General features: G+C 45.6%; 1 protein-coding gene across 6 annotated transcripts in view; it reads left to right on the forward strand.

The window, feature by feature from the left end:
- ALMS1 (ALMS1 centrosome and basal body associated protein) overlaps positions 1-18,907 on the forward strand; it is a 166,311-nt gene extending 147,404 nt beyond the window's left edge. For 5 of the 6 annotated variants that reach the window (XM_062209660.1, XM_062209663.1, XM_062209664.1 and 2 more), the window contains 7 exons: positions 10,017-10,137; positions 11,196-11,399; positions 11,676-11,917; positions 12,563-12,716; positions 13,977-14,040; positions 17,549-17,648; positions 18,549-18,907. In XM_062209660.1, the coding sequence (XP_062065644.1) occupies positions 10,017-10,137; positions 11,196-11,399; positions 11,676-11,917; positions 12,563-12,716; positions 13,977-14,040; positions 17,549-17,648; positions 18,549-18,593 (930 nt within the window). In that variant the 3' untranslated portion in view covers positions 18,594-18,907. The remainder of the gene's footprint in view (positions 1-10,016; positions 10,138-11,195; positions 11,400-11,675; positions 11,918-12,562; positions 12,717-13,976; positions 14,041-17,548; positions 17,649-18,548) is intronic. The other variant, XM_062209661.1, reaches the window with a different exon arrangement.
- The last annotated feature ends 8,285 nt before the right edge of the window (positions 18,908-27,192 follow it).

The following is a 27,192-nucleotide window of genomic DNA, read 5'->3' on the forward strand; positions in this document are numbered from 1 at the left end:
TAGAGTTACAGACAGTGAGAGGGAGAGACAGAGAGAAAGATCTTCCTTCCATTGGTTCACTCCCCATGTGGCTGCAACCACTGGAGCTGTGCCGATCGAGAGCCAGGAGCTTCTTCAGGGTCTCCCATGCAAGTGCAGGGGCCCAAGCACTTGCCCCATCTACTACTTTCCTAGGCCATAGCAGAGAGCTGGATTGGAAGAGGGGCAGCCAGGACTGGAACCAGCACCTATATGGGATGCCGGTGCTGCAGGTAGAGGATTAACCTACTGTGCCACGGAGCCAGCTTCCTATTGATTCTTTATTTTATTTTATTTTATTTTATTTATTTATTTTGACAGGCAGAGTTAGACAGTGAGAGAGAGAGAGAGACAGAAAGGTCTTCCTTTTTCCGTTGGTTCACCCCCCAAGTGGCTGCAACTGCTGCTGCGTTGTGGCCGGCGCACTGCGCTGATCCGAAGCCAGGAGCCAGGTGCTTCTCCTGGTCTCCCATGCGGGTGCAGGGCCCAAGGACTTGGGCCATCCTCCATTGCCTTTCCAGGTCACAGCAGAGAGCTGGACTGGAAGAGGAGCAACCGGGACAGAATCCGGTGCCCCAACCAGGACTAGAACCTGGTGTACTGGTGCCGCAGGCAGGGGATTAGCCTAGTGAGCCGTGGCGCCGGCCATTCCTATTGATTCTTAAGCACTCATTATGTTGTATGAAGATTATAATAATATGATTGTGCACTTAACTTTTTTGATACTTTATTCTATGTCAAGAAAGATGTTCCCAACCTTAAAATTATAAAAATTCTTATTTTTCTTTATAATACTATTTTGAAGGTCAGAAGGCAATGCATTTAAACTCTTAACTCCACATGGAATCTATTTTGTGTGTATAGATATTTTATTCCAGATGGTTAGCAAATGGTCAATATTTTTAAATAAGAAAGTAATATAATTTATTAGAAAAATCTAATATTCTTTTGTTAAGCTGAGCTCTCATCTATTGGATTTGCCAATTAATCCACTTGATTCTTTTTAAATTTCAATACAAAACAAATGATATTTGGACAACTTATTAAAATGGAAAGCTCTGAAGAGGAAACTAATGCTAACTGATATATGAAGAACGGATTTTTATTTTTTAAACTTGAAGTTGCTTCAGAAAATCCTAACAAGCTAGGTCTGTCTGCCCTATGAATATCTCATAAATGAAATAAAGATATCAGAATCATCCATGTAAGAGTGATCACATCCTTATAGATATTACTGCCAAGAGAGAGGACATCTGGGAGAATACAAAGAAGAAAAAAAATTGGGCCACTTGCAGATCATAATTTTTCAAACCTGATGGAAAAATTTTTTGGGACCCCTGACTTCTAGGTCTACCATCCTCTACAAGTTTTTCATGATCATCTGTTAACCTTCTGGTTTTCCCCATGGGTTAATGGGTGATTTTAACTGTTGGTTCATTTTCTCCCTGTACTGTTTTCTATCTGCCATTGTCTGGGAAACTTGACTATTCTATTAGTTTCTTTGACCTAAGTTCTAAGGACTGTTGACCATAATGATTTCATTGCATTTTAGCCATCCTCTCACATAACTCTAATTTGAATTTTGGCATCACCAAGAATGTTTTCTTTCTCTGCAGTCTTTACACATTTGCATACCCAAATAAAATTTCCAAGGACCTATTGTGCAAACATAATTTGGGGGGCCAAGATTTTTTAGTTGCCCAATCTCTCATACTTGCAGAAATAGATGGCCAGTTCTGGTTTTCTTAAAGAAAAATAATAGTTACCGCCTGAGTTCCTGCTTTTGTAAGCCTTTATTCTCTTTCTGGAAATTAAACATGTCAAAATATTATTTTTTGGGTACTTTGTGATTGTGTCACTACTTACTGGTTAGTAAATTTTATTATTGAAACTACAATTGTCATTTGATTTACACTTTTTTTCCTTCAAGATTTGTTTATTTGAAAGGCAGAGTTAGAGAGAGGGAGGGAAAGACAGAGAGTGAGAGAGGTCTTTGTCTTCCATCCGCTGAGTCACTCCTCCTTGACCAAAATGGCCGGAGCTGGACTTGTCCGAAGCCAGTAGCTTCTTTTGGGTCTTCCACGTGAGTATGGGGGCCCAAGCACTTGGGCCATCCTCCACTGCTTTCCCAGGCACATGAGCAGAGAGTTGGATCAGAGTGGAACAGCTGGGACTCGAATCAGTGTGCCTATATGGGATGCCGGCATTGCAGGCAGCAGTTTTACCCAATACTTCCTGGCACTGGTCCCAGATCTGCACATTTCTAAAAATTTCACCAGAAGAGATTGTTGGTATCATAGACTATATTTCTTTCTTTAAAAAAAAAATTTATTTATTTATTTATTTATTAGGAAGGGTTAGGAGAAAGGTAGATCGAGATCTTCTATCCACTGGTTCACTTCCCAAATGGCTTCAATAATCTGGGCCAGGCCAAAGCCAGGAGCAAGGAGCTTCTTCCAAGTCTTGCACGTGGGTGCAGGGACCCCAAGGACTTGGGCCATCCTCCGCTGCTTTTCCATGTGCATTAGCAGGGAGCTGGATCGGAAGTGGAGCAGCCAAGACTGGAGATGGCACCCATATGGGATGCTGGTGTTGCAGGAGGCAACCTGCTGTGCCACAGCACCAGGCCCCCATAGACTACCTTTCTAATTTTATCTGTCGGTGTTTAGATCTAAACTTGAGTGGTTATAAGTGAATTAGCATTAATTATTTCCTTTGAAGGAAAAGAATCTTCCAGTAGGTATCCAGCTGGCTGAAAGTTGGCAATGATAATCTTCCTACGTGAACAATAGCCACGTGGGATCATTTGTAAGAAAGCAGGACATTTTGGCCGGCGCCTCGGTTCACTAGGTTAATCCTCTGCCTGTGGCGCCGGCACACCAGGTTCTAGTCCCAGTTGGGGCACCAGATTCTGTCCCGGTTGCTCCTCTTCCAGTCCAGCTCTCTGCTGTGGCCCAGGAAGGCAGTGGAGGATGGCCCAGGTCCTTGGGCCCTGCACCTGCATGGGAGACCAGGAGGAAGCACCTGGCTCCTGGCTTCGGATCGGCGCAGCGCGCCAGCCATAGCAGCCATTTGGGGGGTGAACCAATGGAAGGAAGACCTTTCTCTCTGTCTCTCTCTCACTAACTCTGCCTGTCAAAAAATAAATTAAAAAAAAAAGACATTTTTTCCTAGGTTGGATATGTTTTCCTAAGCTCAATTTTAACCTCAAAATCATAATTTTTAGTTGAAAGGCTTTTATTTCTGAGTCTGTCTGATGTTCTAATCAATAAATATGGGAATGAGTCTCACCTAAATTTTAATTAAACAAAAAAGGTACAAAAAGCTTAATACATTTACTTTCTTGTCCTGGTATGGAATAAGGCATCATCAGGTATGCTTGCTGTCATAATAATAGAAATTAGAGCAGCCAGCCAGTGTGTATCTCCTTCCTAGACTGTGTGCCACAAAAACCTTAAACCATGGAAGCTGATGTCAGTTAGCTTGTAGTCACTTAAATCTAAGCCCCATTGCAGAGGACGGAGTGGGCTAATTCACACCCAGGCCCTGAGGGATGCTGAGGTCGGAGGAGATGCCTGAGACTTTCCTGTTGATTAAGGAAAAAGCACTATTGTGGTTTACCAACAGTATCTAAATGTGTTCAAGGAAAAAAATTTATTCCATGATAGGTCCTCAATGCAAATGGTTAGACACAAGTGCAGGCCTGTGTGTTGTGATTATTTGTTGCGAATCTGTGAGTGGAAGCCAGCATCACATGGTGTGATTGCATACTTCTGACAGTTTGCACTTGGCTCTAGCTTAGAGTGGAGCCCTGTGTCACACCTATGAAAACCAGTGTCCACGTTGGGTCACCTTCCATTGTTCTTAGATCCCTGATTCAGTAACAGGAGAGAGGAGCCATAGGACATGATGAGCCTTTTTTCTACAAACAGCACTTCATAATCCACATTTATTTCAGTTTGCATGAAGAAACATTGTTACTGCTTTCTTGAGGTATTTTACATGTCACAAGATTGATGTAGACAGCTTTTTTTTTTTTTTTAGTATATTCATGGAACTGTGCAACCATCACCTTAATCTAGTTTTATTAGAATATTTGAGCATCCACCCAAAACAAGAGCAATATGTATTAATAGTCCTCATTTCCCCAAACTCTCACCCTGGCCACAGTTCACTGGCAACCACTAACTAATTACTTTCTGTCTCTGTGGCTTTGCCTGTTCTGGACCTTTCATGTCAATGAAATCATACACTACCTAGTCTTTTGTGACTGCTCTCTTTCACTTAACATTGTATTTTCAAGGTCCATCTACCTGTTAGCATATATCTGTTCCTTTTTATGGCCAAGTTAAGAAAACCTATTGTGTGACTATACCATATTTTATTTATCTATTCATCAGTTCAAAATCATTTGGGTTTTTTAATACTTTACTATTATGAACAAAACTGCTATAAACGTCCATGCTGTGTTTTTGTTTTTTGCTTTCATTTCACTTGGATATATATACCCAGGAGTACAGTTTTTCAGTCGTGTGGTAACTCCATGTTCAGTGATTTGAGGAATAATCAGAGCGTTTTCCAAAGTCCTGTACTATTTTACATCCCCATCAGCAATGTATGAGGGCTCCAACTTCTCTACATCATAGTGAGTGCTTGTTTTGATCTGTCCTTTCATTTTCGCTATCCTAGAAGACTAAATAAATACATTATGTTGAGGGAATACATTTTGTTGTCAAGCATGCCGTGGCTGGTTGTGCACTTCACAGAGTCCCAGGCTTGGAAGGGACCACAGGAGACCTGTGGTCTTACCCTCTCCTGTGGCATCAACCCCTCTGCACCTGCAGGAAAGGAGACCTCAGCCTCAGCTTCAGGGGCTGCACCACCCCTCCCTGTTCACAGCACTCATCCCATTTGTCCAAGGCTCCAGATGACCAAAGGTTTTGACTCAAAAGATCCGAAATGTACTTGCGTTGTAATTCTGAAACTGCGAGCACAGGAAGACCGATCTCCTCTTCTCCCTGCTGAAATCTCTATTTCCCGTGACCTTCCTCCAAAGTTTTATTTTGTTCTCATTTCCTAAACTGGTAATATAATCACAGGGTAAAAATTTAAAAGTATGTAAAATAGTATTTTGCAAAGAATGCCTTTTCTGCTCTTATGCCTCAGGCACTAGCGAGATCTTTCCAGAGACAGTGAGTGTTACCACTTTCTTGAAGATTTTCAGAGATTTTTAAAAACAGTTTATTGATATATCATTTACATGCCATAAATTTCATCCACATTAAGCATGCAGCTCAATTATTTTTAGTAAATTTACAGAACTGGGCAATCATCACGATGAACAGTTTTTTTGTTTTTTGTTTTTGACAGGCAGAGTGGACAGTGAGAGAGAGAGACAGAGAGAAAGGTCTTCCTTTGCCATTGGTTCACCCTCCAACGGCCGCCGTGGCCAGCGCGCTGCGGCCGGCGCACCATGCTGATCCGATGGCAGGAGCCAGGTGCTTCTGGTCTCCCATGGGGTGCAGGGCCCAAGGACTTGGGCCATCCTCCACTGCACTCCCTGGCCACAGCAGAGAGCTGGCCTGGAAGAGGGGCAACCGGGACAGAATCCGGCACCCCGACCAGGACTAGAACCTGGTGTGCTGGCGCCGCAAGGCAGAGGATTAGCCTGTTGAGCCACGGCGCCGGCCACGATGAACAGTTTTATCCTGAAAAGATCCCTTGTGCCTGTTTGTAGTCATCCCACATTCCCAACCCCAGGCAACCACTAAAGTGCCGTCTGTCTTTCCTGCATATTTAAATAGAATCATAAAATGTCATTTGCACCTGGCTGCTGCTTCATGTTTTCAAAGTTCACCCATGTTGAAGTCTGTATTAGTAGTTCCTTTTTATTACTGGATATTATTTTGTTGCATTGATACACCACATTTTATTTACTGGTTGATTGGATTGTTTTAACTATTTAGACAATACCTATATGCATGTTCGTATGAACAGTTACGTGAAAGTTTTTGTGTGGCCATACTGTTTTTTTCCCTTTGGGGTATTTATGTAGGCATGGGATTGCTGGGTCATATGATAAATTTTTGTTTAACTTACTAAGAAACTGCCAAAATGGCTGTATCTGCTGTGTGTGTCCACAGCTTTGTCAACACTTGTTACTGTCCATCTTTTTGGTTATCATCATCCTAGCGGGTGTGAAGTGGTGTCATTGTGATTTTAATTTGCCTTTCCCTAGTGACTGATGATAGTGAACATTTTTTTATATGCTTATTGGCCACCTGTATCTTCTTTTGTGAAATGTCTATTCAAATCTTTTGCTGATTTTAAAATTAGGTTATTTGTATTGCTAGTGAGTTGTAAGAGTTTTATGTATTCTAGTTATAGGTCTTTTATCAAGCGTGAGATTTTCAAATTTCTGTAAATGTGTGGCTTGACTTTTTATTTTTAAACTGTCTTCTGAAGTGCAAATGGTTTAATGATGAAGTCTGGCCTAAGTTGTTTTTCTTCTATAGGTCATGCTTTGTTAATATCTGAGAATTCTTTCCCTAACCAAAGTCATACAGGTTTCCTCCTATTTTTTTTAAGTTGTATAGTTTTTTTAATATCTATTTATTTTTATCTGAAAGGCAGAATCACAGAGCGTTAGAGGCAGAGAGGTCTTCCATCCTCTGGTTCACTCCCCAAATGGCTGCAGCAGCTGGAGCTGGGCTCATCTGAAGCCAGGAGCCAGGAGCTTCTTCCAAGTCTCCCATGCAGGTGCAGAGGCCCAAGGACTTGGGCCATCCTCCACTGCTTTTCCAGGCCATAGCAGAGAGCTGGATTGGAAGCGGAGCAGCCAGGACTTGAACCAGCACCCATATGGGATGCCAGCACTGCAGGCTGCGGCTTGACCTGCTATGCCTCAGCACTGGCCCCTATAGTTTTAGTTCTTATTTTTAACTCTATATCCCATTATATATTCCCTTTTTGTTACCTAACTTTTTTTTTTTTTTTTTTTTTTTTTGCATGTGGCTATCCAGTTGTCCCAGAATCATTTGTTCAAAAGACTATCCTTGTGGCCGGCGCTGTGGCTCAGTGGGTTAATGCCCTGGCCTGAAGTGCCGGCATCCCATATGGGCGCTGGTTCTAATCCCAGCTGCTCCACTTCCGATCCAGCTCTCTGCTATGGCCTGGGAAAACAGTAGAGGATGGCCCAAGCCCTTGGGCCCCTGCACCCGTGTGGGAGACCCCAAAGAAGCTCCTGGCTTCGGATCGGCACAGTTCCAGCTGTTGCAGTCAATTGGGGAGCGAACCATTGGATGGAAGACCTCTCTCTCTTTGCCTTTCCTTCTTACTCTGTGTAACTCCGACTTTCAAATAAATAAATAAATCTTTAAAAACAAAAAAAAAAGACCATCCTTTGTTCCATTGAATTACATTGGCACCTTTGTTGGAAATCAATTGCCCTAAAGAATTTCTTTCCTTTTTTTTTTTTTTTTAAATTTGAAAGAGAGAGGAGGAGAGACAGAGAAAGAGTGAGAGGGAGAAGAGAGAGAAGTGTTCTGTTAGTTCACTCCCCAAAATCTGCAATGGCTGGGGCTGGGCCAGACCAAAGCCAGGAGCCCAGAGCTGCTTCCAGGTCTCCCACATGGGTGCAGGAGCCCAAATACTTGGGCCATCTTCACTGCTTTCCCAGGTGCCTTAGCAGGGATCTGGATCTGAAGTGGAGCAGCTAGGTTTCCAACTGGCATCCATAGGGAATGCAAGCATCAAAGGCAGAGCTTAACCTATTAGGCACGATGCTGGTCCCAACACTTTATTTCTATACTTTCAGTTCTGTTGCATTGATATGTCTATCCTTACACTAATACGACAATATCTTGATTACTGTAGATTTATAGCAAGTTTTTAAATCTGGAAACATACATTCTCCCTCTTTATTCTTCCTTTTCAATAAATTTTGGCTCTCATCCTTTATATTTCCATGTAGATCAGCTTGTGAGTTTCTTTAAAAATGCCTTCAGATTCTGGTAAAATTTGAGGAGGATTGCCATCGTTAACGATTTCGCGTCTTCCAATCCACTTATGTGCAGCATCTCACAGCCTCAGACCTGTAGACCTTTAATTTATCCCCGTTGTGTTTTGTGGTTTGTGGTGTGAAATCTTGAACTTCTCTTGTTAACTTTATTCCTAAATGTCTTACTCTTTTTGGTGCTCTTGAGAAGGAATTGTTCCTTAATTTTATTTTTAGATTGCTCATTGCTAGATATAGAAATATATATTTTTTTAGATCTTATATTCTGGAGCCTGACTAAACTTACTTATTAATTCTAGTACCTCTTTGTGGAATCCTTAGTATTTTCTATGGAAAGGATCATGTAATTTGCAAATAAAAGCAGTTTTATTTCTTTCTAATCTAGATTTTTTTTTTCCGGAAAAGTTTCATACATAAAAAAGCAAACACCTCCACGTGTTTTCATCCCTTTTCACAAAAAAACAGCAACACAGTTTGCTTTTTGTATTTGAAAATATTATCTTGAAAGGCAGTCCATTTTTGGTTCCTAGAGTGCCTTCTGTCTCTTTTTCACAGCTGCAGAGAAGGCATAGTGCATTACCATCAGGCACACCCCCATTAGTGTCGCAGACAGAGAACTCTTCCTCTGCCTCACTCCCCAAGTGCCCACACAGCCAGGGCACGGCTGAAGCCAAAAGCCAAGAACTCAATCTAGGTTCTTGTGCTAGGGACTCAAGTACTTGAGCCATCGCCTGCTGCTTCCCAGGATCCTCATTAGCACGAAGCTGGAATTGGAAGCAGAGCCTGGACTCAGACCCAGGTACTCTGGTGGGGAATGCAGGTGTCCCAAGTGCCAGGGCAAATGCCTGCCCCATTGTTTGTTTTGTTTTTGTAATGTCATAAATCTCATAGTTCCTTTTTAGTTAGCTACCTAAATATTTTTTCTTTCTAACATTTTATTTTATTCTTTCTAACATTTAGGTCTTGTGTAGGTGAGTTTGTTCTTACTGGAGAGTACTTTCTGTAGCACATCACTTTCTTTAGCTATCTTCAGCCTCTATCTGACATCAAAATTACATGCAGGTACCTGGGGCCAGCATTGTGGCACAGCAATTTGTGCCTCAGACTGCAATGTTAGAATCCCATATGGATGCCAGTTAGAGTTCTAGCTGTTCTATTTCCAATCCAGCTCCTTGCTAATGTACCTGGGAAAGGAACGAAGATGGCCCATGTTCTTGGGTCTCTGCCACCCATGTGAGAGACCTGAATGGAGTTCCAGGCTCCTGGTTTTGGCCTGGCTCAGTCTGGGGAGTAAACCAGTGAATGGAAGATATCTCGTTCTCTGGCTCTCCCTTTCCTGTAACACTGCCTTTCAAATAAAGAAATAAATTTCAACAATTATATGCAAATATCAATTTAGAATTCCATTCAGGATGCACAGGGTAATGCTTGGCTAGTATCCCCTTCAGGGTTTCCAAGCTTTGGAAATACCCAGACTTATTTATTTATTGTTTTTATTTGACAGAGTTAGAGAGAAAGGTCTTCCTTCCGTTGGTTCATCCCCCAAATGGCCGCTTTGGCTGGAGCTACGCCGATCCAAAGCCAGGAGCCAGGTGCTTCTTCCTGGTCTCCCATGCGGGTGCTAGGGGCCCAAGCACTTGGGCCATCTCCACTGCCTTTCCAGGCCACAGCAGAGAGCTGGACTGGAAGAGGAGCAACCGGGACTAGAACCCAGCGCTCATATGGGATGCCACGGCGCCGGCCCCAGCCTTATTTTTGATTACCCATTTTAACACCCCAGGCCTGATCCACCTACACCAGCATGCTCTCTGTGGCAGATACAAGGCAGCATGTTCACATTGTACACCAGCTTCTCCCAGCTGCATCTCAGCAATGTGAATTGGATGAGAAGGGGCTCTTGGAGCCTTGTAGGCTTGCTTATCCTACGGGTAACTGTGCAGTTGATTGAGGTGACAATAGCAGGATCTCTCTTGTTTTCCAGGAGGAAAACCAGATGATTTCTTCTGACTCTGTTTCATCTTCTGCTGGTACTTTCTTGAGCTCGAACTCTACCATTTGCAACAAGCAAAATGTACACATGTTAAACAAGGGCGTACAAGCAGGTAAATTACTTGTGTTCAAACTTTTCCACTGAAATAGAAATGTCTCTTAAATACATAAGATACTCAGCATTACTCATAATGAAAGAAATGAAGAATAAAACTGCCTGTGTATCCAAATGTCATTTTTCACATATAAGAGTGGCAAAAAAATCCAAGTTTGTGGGCAGAGTGTAGAGAAGTGAGTACCTTCATACATTGAGTGCGAGTATAACTTGATACAACCTCTGTGAAAAGTAATTTGGCAGTTTCTGTCAAAATTACCTTGACCTTGTACTTCTGTTTTTGCAGTTTGTCCTCTAGATACACTGTGCATATGTCGAATTTAGCCTTAGAAATACTTGCCTTTGTGCAAAATGACAAGTGTTTAACCATTGAAGTGTTAATGTGTGTTATAGCTGAAAATTGAAATCAACTTAGATGTCCATCAATAACTGAATGATTAAATAAATTATTATACAGCCATATAATGAAATCCTATATAGAATAAGGAAACTCTCTCTGAAAGATCTCCAATATAATAAAAGTCAAGTTACGGAACAGCATCCATTATACAACTATGTGTATTTTGTACTTTTAAAAAATGATGAAGAATTGCTTGAATGTGCAGAGATAATTTCCTGGTCTCTGACGGAGTTGTGAGACAGTGGATGGAGAACAAGAAGTGGGGAGAAGGCTTTTCAGTTTGTCTTCCTGTATCTTTCAATCTTATAAGACAAAAATAAGATTTTCTCTTGATATTTTTTCACCCTGCTCAAGTCTTGTCTCTCAACCTCTTCCTTACCTGCATGTAAGTGTTGTCTTTCTGCCTTGGGATCAGAACTGAAGTCTTCTACCCTTTGAATCTCTTTTTATTCCTGTTTCTCTACAATATCTAAACTCACTTAGACATCCAAACCTTCATTTTTCTTCTCCTCCGCCATCTCCCTGCCTTTCTCCCTCCTCCTCTGGCTGTGCATCCTCCCTTCTCTCTCTCCCTGTAACCAGACGAGGCATGTCTTTGAAGCACTGAACAAGGTTCACTGGCCGATTTGAGAAACACCCGTGGTCTCTGCCCTCAGGTCACTTGGAGATTGTGAATGGTGCCAGAAAACACACTCGAGACGTTGGCGTGACTTTCCCGACTCCAAGTTCTAGCGAAGCCAGATTAGAAGAGGATAGTGATGTGACTTCCTGGTCAGAAGAAAAAATTGAGGAAAAGATGCTCTTTACCAATTATCTTGGAGACAAAAAGTTAAGGAAGAGCAAACAGAATTCCTGTGAAGGTCAGTTTCTGATTACAGCTTTTGTAACAGAAATACTGATGAATTAGGTCTCGTGCTAAGATTTTTTGTTTTTGAATAACTCTGTTGACCCCACCTCCATCAACCACCACCTTAGCAAATTTCCAAAGTGTCCAGACTCACACTTGAAATTAAGACAGACTCAAGGGCTGACCACTGAGTCCCCCAAAAGTCTGTTATTTGCATGTCTTTGATGAGAGCAGAGCAGGGTTTACAAACTGAAAAATCATTTTTACTTCTTAAAAATATTTCCTGTAGGAGTTTCATGGTTTGTTCCTGTGGAAGATGTGAAGTTTGAATCTAAGAAGGAAAACCTGCCCAAGATTTGTGGCCCCGGTGTCTCCTGGTTTGAACCAATAACCAAAATCAAACCCTGGAGGGAACCGCTGCGGGAACAGAACTGGCAGGGACAGCGTGTGGCCGACTGGGGGTCACTGGCAGGCCCAAGCCAAGATCATGGTCGGGACACACCAAGGCCGTTTGTGAGAGCAACTCTACAGGTGCAGTGACATCAAGTTAACTTTTGCCGTATGTCGGGGTGTGGGGAAGCCGGCGGAGAGCAAGGTGCAAAGGGAGTTATATCTGTGACTTGTCATTCTGAGCTTCAGTCCTGCAACCCTCTTGTCTAGCACTTCTGCAGTTGATCTGCTTATACTACGTAAGGGCTTGATTTGGCACCGTTAATCCAAGGGCTGCCTTACTCTTACAGTGCAGCTCCCTCAGGGTCTGGAGACAAGGCAACAGAAAGGAGGATTATGGCACTGCCCATCGAATTTACAGATACCTGCCTAACAGGAGATTCAGTGCTCAGAAGGCACCAACCCTCTGACATGTCCCTTGGGGGCTAAAGGAAATGTTGTTTAATATGTATTTGAGGAGGGATTTCAGAGCACACTGGACTTGACTGTATCTCATCAACATTTGGGAGAATTGTAGTTGCCACAGTCTCAGTTCTTGGCTTCCTTCAGAGGCACCTCTTGGGTTTCCCTGCTGGAGCGGAGAGCTATCAGAGTGTCCTCCACCCCTTGATGTGTTCTCAGCCTTAGAACCAGACTGTACACACCTGCTGGGCAGGTGCTGTTTCACAGGTGCTGGCAAATACCTGTGTCATCAATGTGAGTGGGGGCTTTTTCTTTCCTCCTCAGGAAGCACTGCAGCTCCACAGACCTGACTTCATCTCCCGCTCTGGGGAGCGGATAAAGCGCCTGAGGCTAATTGTGCAGGAACGGAAGCTGCAGAATGTGTTGCAGAGTGAGCGGGATGCGCTGTTCAATGCCCCGGCCCCCCTGCCCGAGAGAGGTAGGCCTGCTTTTCACTGTTCCCTTCGTGGAGAGGAGCAGGCAAGGCTGCTGCTTTGCTGTGGAGCACTGCTAAAGGCCAGGCCAGGCAGACGGACAGAAAGTTTGCCCAGACTCAAATCCCCTTAGCTAGCAGACCTTGCCCCGGTCAGCGCTCAGGACTCTCAAAGCCCAGGTGAGCCCAGTTCCTGTAGCCTTGTAGCCTGTAGCCTCTTCTTTTTTTTTTTTTTTTTTTTTTTTTTTTAAGATTTATTTATTTATTTGAAAGGCAGAGAGAGAGAGAGGGAGAGAGGTCTTCCATCTACTGGTTCATTCCCTACAATGCCCACAATGGCCGGAGCTGTGCTGATCCAAAGCCAGGAGCCAGGAGCTTCTTCCGGGTCTCCCATGCAGGTGCAGGGGCCCAAGCACTTGGGCCATCTTCTACTGCCTTCCCAGGCCATAGCTGAGAGCTAGATTGGAAGTGTAGCAACCAGGTCTCAAACTGGTGCGGATATGTGATGGCGGCACTGTAAGCGGCAGCTTTACCCACTATACCACAGTGCCAGCCCCCTTCACTGCCTCTTAAAAACAGGAGTGTGCAGTAAGAATGACTTCTTATAAACCAGCTCTGTGTCTGCAAGCAAGTTGATTCCAAATGTGTAATTTTTTTTCTTTAAAGGAGGACTGATTACAGGCTACTGTACCCTATAGGGTGATGATGATAATAATAATAATAATAATATATCATAGTAATAAACACTTACATAGCATTGTGTCTTACCCAGACCCTGTAATGCTTACAGTACCTCTCTAAAGTAGGGACCACTGAGAGCCCTGTTTTACAGAGAGAGAGCAGAGACAGAGAGAAATGAAGTGCCTTGCCCAAGATTATACCCCTGATAAGTGAAAGAACCCAGGTGAGCTGGCTCCAGAGTCTGTGCTCTTAACAATTACACAAAGTGTAACAGCTCAATAAAATAACATAGGAAAGCTATAAAAACTATAAAATACTACCCAATGCCTTCATTACAGCCTTACCTATAAATCTTCCCTATAGACTGGTCAGGTTTTTTAATTGGAACAGATCTGTGCTCCAAGGTGTCATGTCTTCAGGGGAGTTAGGCTGCTGTCACAGTCACTGTCATCTTACTTGGGTTTGGCCTTACCTCCCAGTTTAGGTCAAGGGCACAACGTCCAGCAGCCGCTTCTCACAGCTCTTGAGCGCCGTGCCCTTCCTTATTAAGTCACTGTCCTGACACCCTCCTTCCCTCCTGCCTAGTGCTCCTGGCTGCCCAGAAGACCAAGCCCATTGGGAAGAAGGAGATGATTCAGAGGTCTAAACGGTAAGACCAAAGGACCAGGAGTCATTTTAAAAGTATAAATCAGGCCACCAAGTGGTCAGGAGCACTTGCTTGCTCCCCAGAATAAAGGCATTATGCTCAAGTTAAAATATGAAACAGCTAGTTGTGAAAGTAGTTTCTCACTAATGGCCCTTAAAAAGAAAAGAAAAATAGATAGGTGCTGATGGTGTGGTTGACTGGCATATAAATGATGAAAAGAATCCTCACTAATATGTGTACTTTTGGCTCACATTTGCTAAAACACAAACCTAATAAAGAATATTTTAACATAACAGTAAATATTTATCTAGGACCATACTATCTCAGCAGTCTCATTTTGGGCATTTATCCAATGGAGCGGATAAGGAGCGCTCTCCAGGACTCATTAAGTAAAGCTTTAAAAAAGAGTCAAGATTCTGAAGGACGTGTTCATTGCTGCCATTTGTGGTCTTTAAAAAGAAGTGTTTGAGTGTGTATGGATTTGTATCCTTTTATGTGGATAGAGTATCTCTGGAAGACACAGAGAAAAAGATAATAATGATTGCTTCTGGGAAAAAGAGCAGAGCAGAAGTACAGAGTTAAAAAAATCTAATTTTTTCCTTACATCCTTTTTGACTTTTTGCCATTACAAGGATTTAGCTACTCATTAATTAGTGATCTGCATTTATTTTTCATGAGATTAAGAGTTACCTCTTAGAGATTCCTTGCTTTAATAAGAACAGTTTGGTGTTGGCATCATGCTTCTGAAGAGGTGATTCTTGAAAACAATCTATCTTAGGAGATTTAAGCAGTTCTCTTGAAATCTTGCTTTTACTCTCCAGTTGGGAAGTTACAGGTAATTTGAAGGGATGCTTTAATCCCGTGGTTCTCAGAGAGTGATCCATGGACTCCAGCAGCTGGTAAGATCCTTTCCGAGGATTTGCAAGGTCAAAACTGACTTACAAATCATACGAGAATGTCACATGTCTTTTTCACTACGGTGATGTTGGCACTAGCTATGTAGATGCAGTGGAGGAGGGGAGAGCAAACCTGCTGGTGCGTTCACACTGCTCAAGAACGGGACACCACACTGTGCCAGTCTGGCAGGCTTTGTGCTCCACACAGCCACATACCAGGAATGTGGGGGCACGTACAGTGCTTCTGCTGCACACCCAGGATGACTGTTGTGGGGGAAAGCTCTTGTGCCATGGCCAGTGGAATGAGCTGAACTAGCTGCCTCTGTCATGGAGCACGACTTTCACTTGAGAGAATGACAGATGAACTGATTATTCTGACTTGGGTGTATAACTGAAATTTTCTTGAAAAGGAAGAAGTGAGTCTATCACTTCAGGGAAAACTGCTGATAGTATTTATTGCCAAAGAGAAATCTGAGCTTTCAAACAAAGAATAGAATTCTAGAAAACCGGTACCTACCACTATGAGATTAGGCTTTCGTGATAAGATCAGCAGGGACAGTAACACATGTTACTTACAATGTTTTCCATGTATTGTAAGTGAATTTATTGATATTTGGAAGAGCTGCATTACTCGGTGGACCAGGATTTTCCAAATAATTGTTGCTTGGTGCTATAAAATCAGGCACAGATAAAACATCTATTCAAAGTGCAAGACAGATTGGTATATTTATGTAATAGGGTCTAAAAATTTCATTGGTAAGATTTCAGATTCTACCTTGCAACTAAGTTTTTTTTTTTTTTTTAATATATTTATTTATTTGAGAGGAAGAGCTAGACAGAGAGGACTTCCTTTACTACTTCATTCCACAAATGGCCACAATGGCCAAAGCTGGGCTACATCCAAAGCCAGGAGCCAGAAGCTTCCTCCAGTCGCAGGCACAGGGGCCCAAGCACTTGGGCCATCCTCCACTATTCTCCCAGGCCATCAGCAGGGAGCTGGATCAGAAATCGAACAGCCAGAACTCAAACCAGTACACATGGGATGCTGGCGCCACAGGTGGAGGCCTACCTATTATGCCACACAGCTGGCCCCTTGTAAGTAGTTTTTAGGAAACCACCCCTTGTCAAGTTTTAGTGTCACATCAAAGATCAGCTGTTAGCTGAAAAGAACATTAAAGTACTCCTGAATTTTTCAATTCTAAAAGTGTATAAGCTGGATTTTTTAAATGCATACTTGAGCTAGAACAACATACAACAGCAGACGTAAAACGGAAGCAGAAATAAATCAAGCTGTCTTCTATAAACCAGAAATTAATAAGATTTGTGGTAAATGTAAAATTTGCTTTGGAAAACATCCTTATAGTTTACTCAGGAAAAAACAAAAAGGTTATGGGCCAGCATTATGGCATGGTGGCTAAAGCCGCTGCCTGCAATACTGGCATCCCTGCTGCCCTGCTTCCAATCCAGCTCCCTGCTATGGCCTGAGAAAGCAGGGGAGGCTAGTCCCAGTTCTTGGGCCCCTGCACCTACAGCGAGACTCAGAAGAAGCTTCTGGCTCCTAGCTTCGGACCAGCCCAGCTCTGACTGTTGCGGCTATTTGCAGGGTAAACCAGTGGATGGAAGATCTCTCCTACTCTCCCTCTCTGTCTCTGTAACTCTGCCTTTCTTGTGTGTGTGTGTTTTCAATACATAAATTCTATTAAACAAAAGTAACACTATATTAATCTGCCTTTAAAATAAATAAATAAATCCTTTTTTTAAAAAAAGGCTACTTATCAGGTAATATAATTATTGTTATGTTTAAATGAATTAAAATATATTTAAGTTTAATTTTTAATGTAGTATTAACAGATAAACCCTACAATGGAATTCTCAATTTTTAGGAGTCCTAAGTCCTCAAAATTGGAGAAGTGGTACTTCATTCATTCATTTATTCACTTCATTCATTCATTCATTCTAACTCTTCACAGAATTTAATTTGGAATAATTATCCGTTGTTCACTGTGGCTACTGATGACACTCACCTCTGTGAGAGGAGTTCTTGCTGTAGAGACTTGTGAAGCATGCTCACAGGAAGAGAGGCATCTTTGATAAGATCTCAGTGCTTTCAAACATGGGTGGATTAAGTCTCCCTCTTCCAGAGAGAGACTCAAGTTTGAAACGGAAATATCTTTGTTGGGGTGCTTCTGTTCAATTTTAGTTCTCATTTGGCCCCTTTTACATTAGTGCACCACTTTCATGTGAGTCAAAGAGTTGAGTGGAATCTTAGATACCATCTAGTCACTCTGGGTGTTTAGGAAACAGCAGCCCAGAGCGAGGAAGTAACCCAGCATCAGGTCAGAGCTGGGAGTGCAGCTCAGCATTTGGGCTCCCCGTCCAAGTTCTCTTTCAACTGTGTCATGGTGAGAAGGAGAGGTGTGGAGAGGAGAGAGCCGGACTCTGGGGAAGCACTTGTCCCCATGTGTTCCTTGAGAGGTTCTTTGCCTTCTCTGGTCTATGAGTCTTTCCTGCAGGGCCTCTACATCATTTTCACTGCACACAGGCAGGGGTGGGAGAAGAGATCCCTGTGTGGTAGCCTCCTGACTGCCTCTCTCTGCACTGGTGCCTTCCCTAAGGATGTATGAGCAGCTGCCAGAAGTCCAGAAAAAGAGAGAAGAGGAGAAGAGGAGACTGGAATATAAGACGTACCGGCTGCGAGCCCAGCTGTATAAAAAGGTCAGTCATTGCCTTGCGTGGAGCGGGGTGCATTGGGTTTATCGGGAGGAGAGCCGTGGACAAACGTGTCTGATCCATTGGAGCATTCCCTCAGAACTGCTCAGGGGTGGACTGAACTTAAACATGCTGCAGCTAGAGAGGTGAGGCACCAGTGGCTAGATTTCAGGTGAGGTTCGGCTCTTCGGGCTGAATTGTGGAAGACACTGTTCGTGCATTTGGAATGAAGCCAAATTCCACCCACAGGAGAATGCATTTAGAGAACACGGTGGAAAAGTCCCAAATATCAGGATTGTCAGGTTTTCATTCCAGAGTTCTAAGTGGTGATTTTCTGCCCCTCTTGAGTGAGTAAAATACCTCTAGAGCTATTGAAGTAAACTGGAAAGTATCTGAGTGTGGCATAAGAGTTGTCAGCTTGGGGCGGGGTGGAGGGTGGCAGCAGTGGTGCTACATGTCCCAGAACCTCATAGGCACAGGTCTCACCACCAACTGATCCCCTCCCCAGTCCCCTCACTGTATCCCAGAGAACTTAGAAAGTCAGGAACCGAAAGAGCATAGTCGGGTGGGGTCGGAGCCCAGGCTCTGCACGGCCTGTCCACTGCTCAGCGTGGCAGGACCAGGCCCTCCCGTACTTGGTGGATGGGTTCATCTGTCAGGCCTACGATTTTTGCATCTGTGTAGAAGTAGTGGCTATTGATTGTAGATGATCTTAACTGCACCCTTGAGGAAGTCTCTTGTGGCTAATCACTAGAGTTTCTGAAAGTGAGTGGCATAAACAAGATATGAGTAGAGCCACAGCAGCCTCTTCAGCAGCATGGCTAGGGGGAGCAGGGGTAAGGAGGGGCCGGCTGTGTCCCTCCCTGGGGTACCTAACTCCCTTCCTGCCTTTCTTTCCCTCCACAGAAAGTGACCAATCAACTCCTGGGGAGGAAAGTCCCCTGGGACTGACAAGATTATTTTCCTTAGAGCCCTATTATATTTTGTGAACCCAGAGATGTACAACCCCTACTTTTATGAGTCTGGTTTAAATAAAGCTCACTCTGTCCATGTGTAATTCACAAATAATAATTTACTAAAGAGCCGGGGGCGGGTGCTGATGAAAGCCAGCGCTGGTTTGGGAGCAGAGCTTCATCCGTGGAGGACTCGCGCCCACGCGGATTATGTGTCACGGTGATACTCTCTCCTCATTCCAACTGGAAATGAGTCCCTTTTTAAATGTGTTTTTATACTTTTAAGAAAATAAATAACTTTTGATTAACTTGCAGTGAAGCAAGTAGTAGAGGATCATTTTTTCTCATGGGGAGAGGTGCGGGGAGCTGTGCGGTGTCTTTCCTGAGAATCCCAAGTGCGGGGGACATGGACTGTCTGTAGCGGCACAGCACAAGCCTGCTGAGAGCCCCGGGTGGGCTTTGTGGACAGTCATCTGGTTAGGGTGGGTGCCCCCTCTCAGCCTCATTCCAGCTGCCCCAGGGACTGGCCCTGTAGGCTGGGCAGAAGGCCATTAGCCTTCTCTGGTGGACTTCCCTCTTCCCACCCTCTTGATTTCAAGATCAGAGCCCAGGCTATTGGTCATCACTCGCGAAGCCAGCATTTACAACGTCGGAACAAATTATCGTGCAGACCAGGTAGCAGATGAGATCATGCACATATAGCTGTAATCCTGTGCCTGGGACGTGTGTAGGAGGAGTGTCTCTGCCCAGAGTGCACGGAGCAGATGTAAGCCACCTCGCTGTAATTTGGCGAACCCACAGCAGCAGGGCCAGCAGGGGCCAGTCTCCTCCTCAGAGAGCTTCCTGGAAGAGGCAAAAAGAGCAGATCCTGCCTCCACGCACAGTGCAGAGCTCCCAGGGTGTGCTACGGAGGCCTCCAGAAGGCAGCCACGATGTTGGGGAAAGAGCTAACCCCAGAAGACGGGAGAAAGAGCTGGTCCCCAGGGTGGGAGTGGAGGGGTGGACTCCTGGGCCTTGGCTCTGTTGCTGGCAAGGTGTTAGCCACTTGGGGCTCTCCGCCTGCAGAGTGCAAGAGTTCATGACTGAGGGCCCCTCTCAGCTGGGACCTGTGTGACTGTGTACAGATTGGAAGGTTCTTGTGTTCTGAATAGAAACGAAGTAATGGGTGTCTCAAATCCTGGATCTGTAGGGAAGCCAGGGCAGCCTGCGGCCTGGTTAGGGCTGATGCGAGGGACCCTCTTCTGGCCCAGGCTCAGTCATCCAGGCCCTTGCCCAGAGCATTTAGGCAGCCATTAGGCTGCCCTGTTACCCACCCCCGCCAGGCCGCTGTGAAAGGGCTTTCTCCCCACACCTTGGAAGGCAGGCCTTGAGCGTCTGGTTTTATGCAGGAGGCCCAAGCTGAGGCTGCACCCTTTGTCCTGCTTCTGAGCCATGCCAGGATTCAGTGCTTAAGGACCTAGTTCACACCTAATCTGAGAACCCACCCACCCTTTCCTCCTGGAGGCTTGACCCCACCTGCTCGACCCCTCCATCCCCACAGCAGCTTCTGTTTCTGCCCACCCCAGCAAAGACCTCTAGGGACCACCGCACTGCCGTCTGGGGCTGGGGGAAGAGTGATGAAGAAGGCAGAGTGTTTGTACTGAGAGTCACAGTGCATCCATTGTGTGTCTCACGTGAGTGGCCGTTAGATTGACCGGCTGTTAGAAAGCTCAGCCAAGCTGAACTGGAGCCGTGGCCCACAGGTTACTGTTTGGGAGCTGGGAGGTTTTAACCTACCTTGTTTTCTTAACGTTTACAGACTCAGAAGTCGTGCTTATAGCCCTTATCCACTTATTCTCTCACCCACTTACCCGATACGCATGGTGGTTAGTTGGCCTCTAGGGGACACTCTTGATTCATCTCTGCTGTCCATCACTGTAAAGTTCAGAAGCACGCCAAGGTAGACCTGCTTCTTAGGGTTGGCTATGTACCCATATGGAATTAAAGTAGATAGATGCCAGTAGCTGGTACGTGTGCTTTTCTTTTAAAGATTCATTTTATTTGAAAGGCAGAGCAACAGAGACAGAGGGACAAACAGAGAGGGAGATCTTCCTTCTACTGGTTCACTCCCCACGTGGCTGCAATGGCTAGGTCTAGGCCAAGCCAAAGCCAGGAGCCAGGAACTCCACCTGGGTCTCCCATGTGGATAGCAGGAACCCAAGCACTTGGGCCGTCTTCTGCTGCCTTCCCAGGCATATTAGCTGGAAGCTGGATCGGAAGTGGGCAGCTGGGTCTTGATGGGTTCTTGCACTGCAAAAATAGTAGTTACCTGTTGAGGGAGATGGTCTTGGAGAAGAGACACAGCTTCAAAAATCTTGTTTTTCTAGCTCTTGAGTCAGATGGTAAGTTCATGGGCATTCCTTTTATTATGCATTGTAATTTATGGAACATTTTCATGTACTACACATCTAGTCCTACAGTAGGCAGTTTGTTAAACATAACTGAATATAATTTAGAGCCCTTCTGAGCAATGCTGCTGTGAACATTAGGAGCCCACTGTGTCTCCCTCTGCCCTTTTGAAGCGCCCTCAGTGGGGAGGAATAATTTTCCTCCTACATTCCTCCTGCTTGCTTGTTTTTCACTGAAAACCCAGTCTCCACTCGATAAGCAAAAGTATAGTAATAAAAGTTCCCCATTTGGGTAGCAGTTAAAGGTCGTCTCCTCCAGCTGGGCCCCTCTCTGTCTCTGCCCGGCTCGGCACGTCCCTCCCTGCTGGCAGCCCAGGGGCATTTCTGGCCGTGCAGCTCCTGCCCATGGACTGCTGTGTGCAGGGGCGGAGGCTGCAGCCTGGCTTCCGGCTCTCGCTTCCTGGCAGGCTGTTGTCTCATGCCGACGTTCTCAGGTGTTTGCGTGGGCTCTTCTGAGGCCCCGACCTGGACAGCTGGACTGTAGCTCTGGCAAGAGAGCAGCAGGTTCTCCTCCAGCTTATGCCCCTCCTCCTCTTCCCCCAAACCTGGTTTCCAGCAGTCAGTGCGCCAACACTCAGTCCACTTAACGCAGGGTAGAATCTGGCCTCTTACACGTGCGTGTCTGTCTTACATCTGGTCTTCTCTGTCTCACATCTGGTCCTCAGAGGAACATGTCTGCCTCCTCTGTGAGTGCTGACGAACGCCAAGGCCATGCGAGGCTGGACCCCGGCACGCTGGGTTCCCAGGCGTGAGTGAGCTGAGCCCACGGCGCTCTGACTGCAGGGACTGTGTATCAATTTAGCCACGGACCTAAACTGTAATTTCATTTGCCCTTTGGTAGATAGATTATCAGAGTTTAACCCAGCCTGGTGCGTTTTTCTTTAGAGCTAATCCTTACCTCCCCTTCCTCCCAAGCTTCTGAGAAGGGCAAGCCACCTGTGGACTGGACTGCAGTGTGGAATTCTGGGTAATGTTTACAGCAAGGCTGCCAGACTTGGCAAATAACAGGACTCCTAGTCAAATCTCAATGTCAGTGAATAAGAAGGGATTTGTTAGTGTCAGTGTGCCCCATGGGATACTGGGCCTACTAGAAAATCACCCATTGTTTGTGTGAAATGTGCTGGGGTTCCCGTATTCATCTGTCAGCTCCAGTCAGCAGGTACTGGAGATCGGCCCAAGCTGAAGCCAGCAGCCATGGGGCCCTCCCAGTGACCCCGTGGGTTAGGGAGAGGCTGCTGGTGAAAGGAGCGGAAGGAGACCTGGAGAGCCCCTGGGTCCTAGCAGACAGCGGCACCAGGCTGTGCCAGCATGCTGACTGCAGGAGCAAAGTTGCTCATGCCTGGAGAAGGATTTTATTTTTTCATTTTTTATTAGAAAGGCAGAAAAACAGAGAGGATCCACTGGTTCACTCCCCTAATGACTGCAACAGCCAGGACCTGGCCAGGTCAAGCAACATCCAGAGCCAGGAGCTCCATCTGGGTCTCCCGCGGGGGTGGCAGAGATCCAAGTGCCTGAAGCACCAGCTACTGGCTCCCGGGGTGCATCCAAGCAGGAAACTGGCCTTGGAAGAGGAATGGGGCTCAGACCCAGGCACCGAGATACGGCACGCAGGCACCAAACGCCTGTCTCCAGAAAGGATTTTTGATCTGTATGTCTTGGGTCATCCGGGGAGATGTCTCTGGAAGAATTAGAAGCTTTGTTGAAGGTCACCAAGCAGGCAAGGTGGAAGAACTTGGAGAACAGAAGGGCACCCTTATGAGTTAATCTCGTCAGCACGGCGAAGGAAAACACACTAATGGAAGAATGTTTAAGAATGCAAGTGAACTAGTGGGTAAAAACTCAACATGATACAAACCAGTTTGAGAATGGTAATTGAGAGTGAAGGGCAGAAAAGGCACACGGAAGGACAAATATTGTGATATGCCATTTGTACAAGGTGCCTGGCAGAGGCGAATTCTGAGACACACGCAGTAGAGCAGTGCTTGCGAGGGGCATGAAGGCAGAGCCGGTGTTTATCCTGCACCAAGTTTCTGTTTGGAAGGCTGAAATGTTCCAGAGATGAGTGATGGTGGTGGCTACAGAACACTGTGGATACACTCAGTGCCACTTCATTATATGAGGTTTAAGAATGGCTAACAGGGCCGGTGCTGTGGTGTGGCAGGTAAAGCCCACCGCCTGCAGTGCTGGCATCCCATATGGGCACCGGTACAAGTCCCAGCTGCACCACTTCCAATCCAGCTCTCTGCCCTTCCCTGGGAAAGCTGTGGAAGATGGGTCCTTGGGCCCCTGCACCCATGTGGGGGACCTGGAAGAAGCTCCTGGCTCCTGGCTTCAGAACGGTGCAGCTCCAACTGTTGAGGCCATATGGGGAGTGAACCAATGGATGGAAGGCCTCTCTCTCTTTCTCTGCCTCTGCCTCTCTGTAACTCTGCCTTTCAAATAAATAAATAAATCTTTATTTAAAAAAAAATGGCTAACATGGCAGGTACATTTTATGTGTATGTTCCACATGAAAAAAAAGGATTGTAAGAATAGAGTTTTTTACAAATGCTTTTTTAATTAGAAATACCAAAACATTTATAAAATGAGTTGCTTGGAACAAGAAGACCCAAATTAAAACTGTTAAAATGCCAACAGAAAAGAAATATTAAAATGTAAAAGACATGAGTTTTAAAAAGAAATAAAAGAATATTTAAACTATAGGGCAGGCATTGTGGCATAGCAGGTAAAGCCACAGCCTGTGATGGTGGCATTCGTGTGGGCACCGATCCTGGCTGCACCACTTCTGATCGAGCTCCCTGCTTATGGCCTGCGAAAAGCAGTGGAAGATGGCCCAAGTGTTCTGGCATCTGCTACCCATGTTGGGGACCTGGAAGAAGCTCTTGGCTCCTGACTTGGGCCTGGCTGAGCCCTAGCCGCTGCAGCCATCTGGAAGTGAACCAGATGATGGAAGATCTCTCTGACTCTCCCTCTTTCTCTGTGACTCTGACTTTCAAACAAATAAATAAATATTTATATATGCTTATACATTGAAGTGTTATACACAAAAAGTTATTTTTAAGGGGGGGATAAAATGTTCAGGAAGCCTAAGAGATAGTAAGTTAAGCTAAAACAATTAAAAAACACACTGTCAACAATGAATACAGAAAATCACAGTAAGAAGTCAAGATAACAATTTGATAATGGGGGGTGAGATGAGAATGGTGTACTATGGGGCACTCAGAAGAAGGCACTCACTGAGTGCCCTGGGCCCACGGCGAACTGCTCCCAGTGGGAGCCGGGGGCCCACAGTCAAGGGGCTGGGTGATGGCAGCTGCCCAGCAGCCGGGGTGCCCCCTGTGCTGTGCCTGAGTGGGTTTGCAATGGGGACAAGGACCAGGGTGCAAGCACGCAGGGCACCACTCCCACCCTTTGTGTTGAGCTCATGCTGGAACAGGAAGTAGGAAGGGGTGGATTGTGTCGGTGGGAGATGGGGGCACAGTTAGGAGGTGACTGCAGAAGACATCCTAATTTGAGGATCCCTGAAGTCTGAGTTGGTTTCTCACTGATTTCTGAAAGAGGTATTTTTAAAGAAAAGTTCGATGGAATTTGGCAGTGAGGCCATCTGTTCCTCGGCTTCTCTTTATAATGAGACTTTTTTTTTAAAGGATTGATTTATTTAATTGAAATTCAAAGTTACAGAAAGATAGGGAGACCCAAGTACTTGAGCCATCTCCCGCTACTTTCCCAGGCATGTTCTCAGGGAGCAGGATTAGAGGCAGAGCAGCCAGGACCCAACCAGCCTGCGGATACAGGATGTCAGCTTCTCACGCAGCAGCTGAACCTGCTGTGCACAGGGCTGGCCCCTTTCATTTCTTCCCTCGAGATCTCTATTTGCTAAATTTCACATTCATATCACACATTGGTTTCCTAAGTTCATTTAACAGTATTGTATAGTCTTATAATAATTCTTTTGAATTCTTTGTCAGGCATTTTGCCAATCTCCCTTTCTTTGTAGTCTGATATTAAGCATTTTATTGCATTCCTTTTTGTGTCTCTACATTGATATTTGTATATCTAGCAGATAATTTGTTTCCATTGCCTAAAAAATGGTGCTTTTCATAGATGAAGGCTTTTCTTTTTTTCTAAAGATGTGTCTCTGGGTGACGATTCGGTAGGCAGTCTTGGTTTTCATTCCAGTTGAGTGACACATCTTGTAGTCCCCTGTGCCGGCCTGTAGCACAAAGAACCGGGTTTCCTGAAACAGAGAGTGGGAATGGGGACAAGGACACAAAGAATGGAGCCAAGACAAATCCTGACCAAGGCTCGTTTATTCAACAAATCCAGCAGTATTTAAACATGACCAGTTGTATACAAGAAGGCACACAAAGATTTACATATGTAAGACTTTGGGGTTACAAAGAGTTCCAGACAAGGTTCTACTTGACAGATCATAAAATATTATCAATCATTGATTACAAGGGTACAATAAAACACCTAAGGGATAAATGCAGGTTTCAAGGTGATTGATTATCTAATCTTGTAAGAAGTGTAACAGTGAGACAAGGTTTTTCCTGCCTCCTCCTGGAACCTCCTTAGCTTTTTGTCCATGCTTGCTGTGCTTGCCGGGATGTCTCCATCCATATATTTAAACGTAAACAAAAGACTGTGGACTGTCTGCAGCTGCCCACAGTCCCCCTATATTTTCTTTTCCTGTAGTGAATGGGGGCAGTGGTGTGGGTCTGGGGCACCTGGGGCCCAGTGGAATCGCTTGGATCCTTGGCATGCAGACAACATTGTTTTAGGGTCCATAGTCAGGGCCACGTCGTCAGTGCTGTTGCTGGTGCCTGGATGGGTGAGGGGCAGAGAAACGCTACTGTTGTCCTTGCAGGACTGACGATGGCATCGAGATGGGCAGGGCACAGCAGACCCATGGTTGCTGCGTGTACGAGGCCCCAGGCTGTAGGCCAGTTGCCGGTGTTGCAAGAACAGTGCCGACCAGTCCTCATCCCACCCGCAGCTCTGAGCAGCAATGGGCAGGCCAGGCTGCGCTACAGGAGTCCTACTCAGGAAGTGGTTTGCACAGGCTCCAGGAGCAGCCAGCAATGCCCCTGGTGGCAGGAGGAGAAGAGGCACTCGGGGGAGGTGGCACCTGCTGTCCCTGTAGTGCAGAATGCTTCATGAGCTACAGCGATTGGTTCCCTGTTGCTCTGTTGGATTTGTGAGGCTGCAGTCTTTTTTTTTTTTTTTTTTTGCCAGTTTCGTGGAATGTTGGTGGAGAACTACTGATAGGGATACACAGGACCTTTGTCCCCTAGGGCAGTGTGGACTCCTACATGACTGCTTTTAAAGATGGTGCTATACTGAGCGAATCTAATGAGCGTTCCCTCTCAGAGGCACAGTGACGCCCTGCAATTCTCATACAGCTCTCCTTACTGGGCGCCTGGTCTGTGACGTCTCTTGGCTCCTCCTGTAGCTAGGGTGGCCACATAGGCACTCATGGCTACAATGGCCAGGAGCTTCATCCCAGTCTCCTACGTAGGTGGCAGGGACCCAAACACTTGAGTCATCTGCTGCGTTCCCTAAGCCATTATCAGGGAGCTGGATCAGAAGTGAGCGGCCAGGACAGGAATTGGTGCCCATGAGTTACGCAGCGGTTGCTGGAGGTGGTTTAACCCTCTGGCCCCTCATGGCATAATTTCTTAGCGGCCACGTGGAATGCCTCAGGCTGAGGATCAAGTTGAACTCCCGGTGTGTCCATCCACTACCCAGAATGGTAATCACCGCCCCAGTTCACAGACAAGACACTCACGGAACACCTTTGCGCCCCGCCAAGTGCGTCTTCGTGAACGCACTGCTGCACTCACTGCCCTGACAGTGGACTTGACCCAGGACCGGAATAAGGGCCCTACTGCCCCTGGCTGTTAGAGCAGGGGTGTCTCCCAGTGGTGACCAGCAGAGGGCGCTGTGACCCCCGCCCCCAACGGAGACTTCAGGCGGCACTGGGAAGGAGCAACACCATGAATACTCGCGGCTGATACCAGCCTTGGGCACGGTAAGATCCCTGTGCTGGCGGATTTTCAGCCTGCTTCAGCGCCCTCCTAGCCGCGGGTCGCAAAGGACTGAGCAGCAGTGGCTGCCAGGACACAGCAGGGAATGGGCTCCTGGTCA

Source organism: Lepus europaeus, chromosome 13 (genome assembly GCF_033115175.1).
Source record: "Lepus europaeus isolate LE1 chromosome 13, mLepTim1.pri, whole genome shotgun sequence".
NCBI lineage: Eukaryota > Metazoa > Chordata > Mammalia > Lagomorpha > Leporidae > Lepus > Lepus europaeus.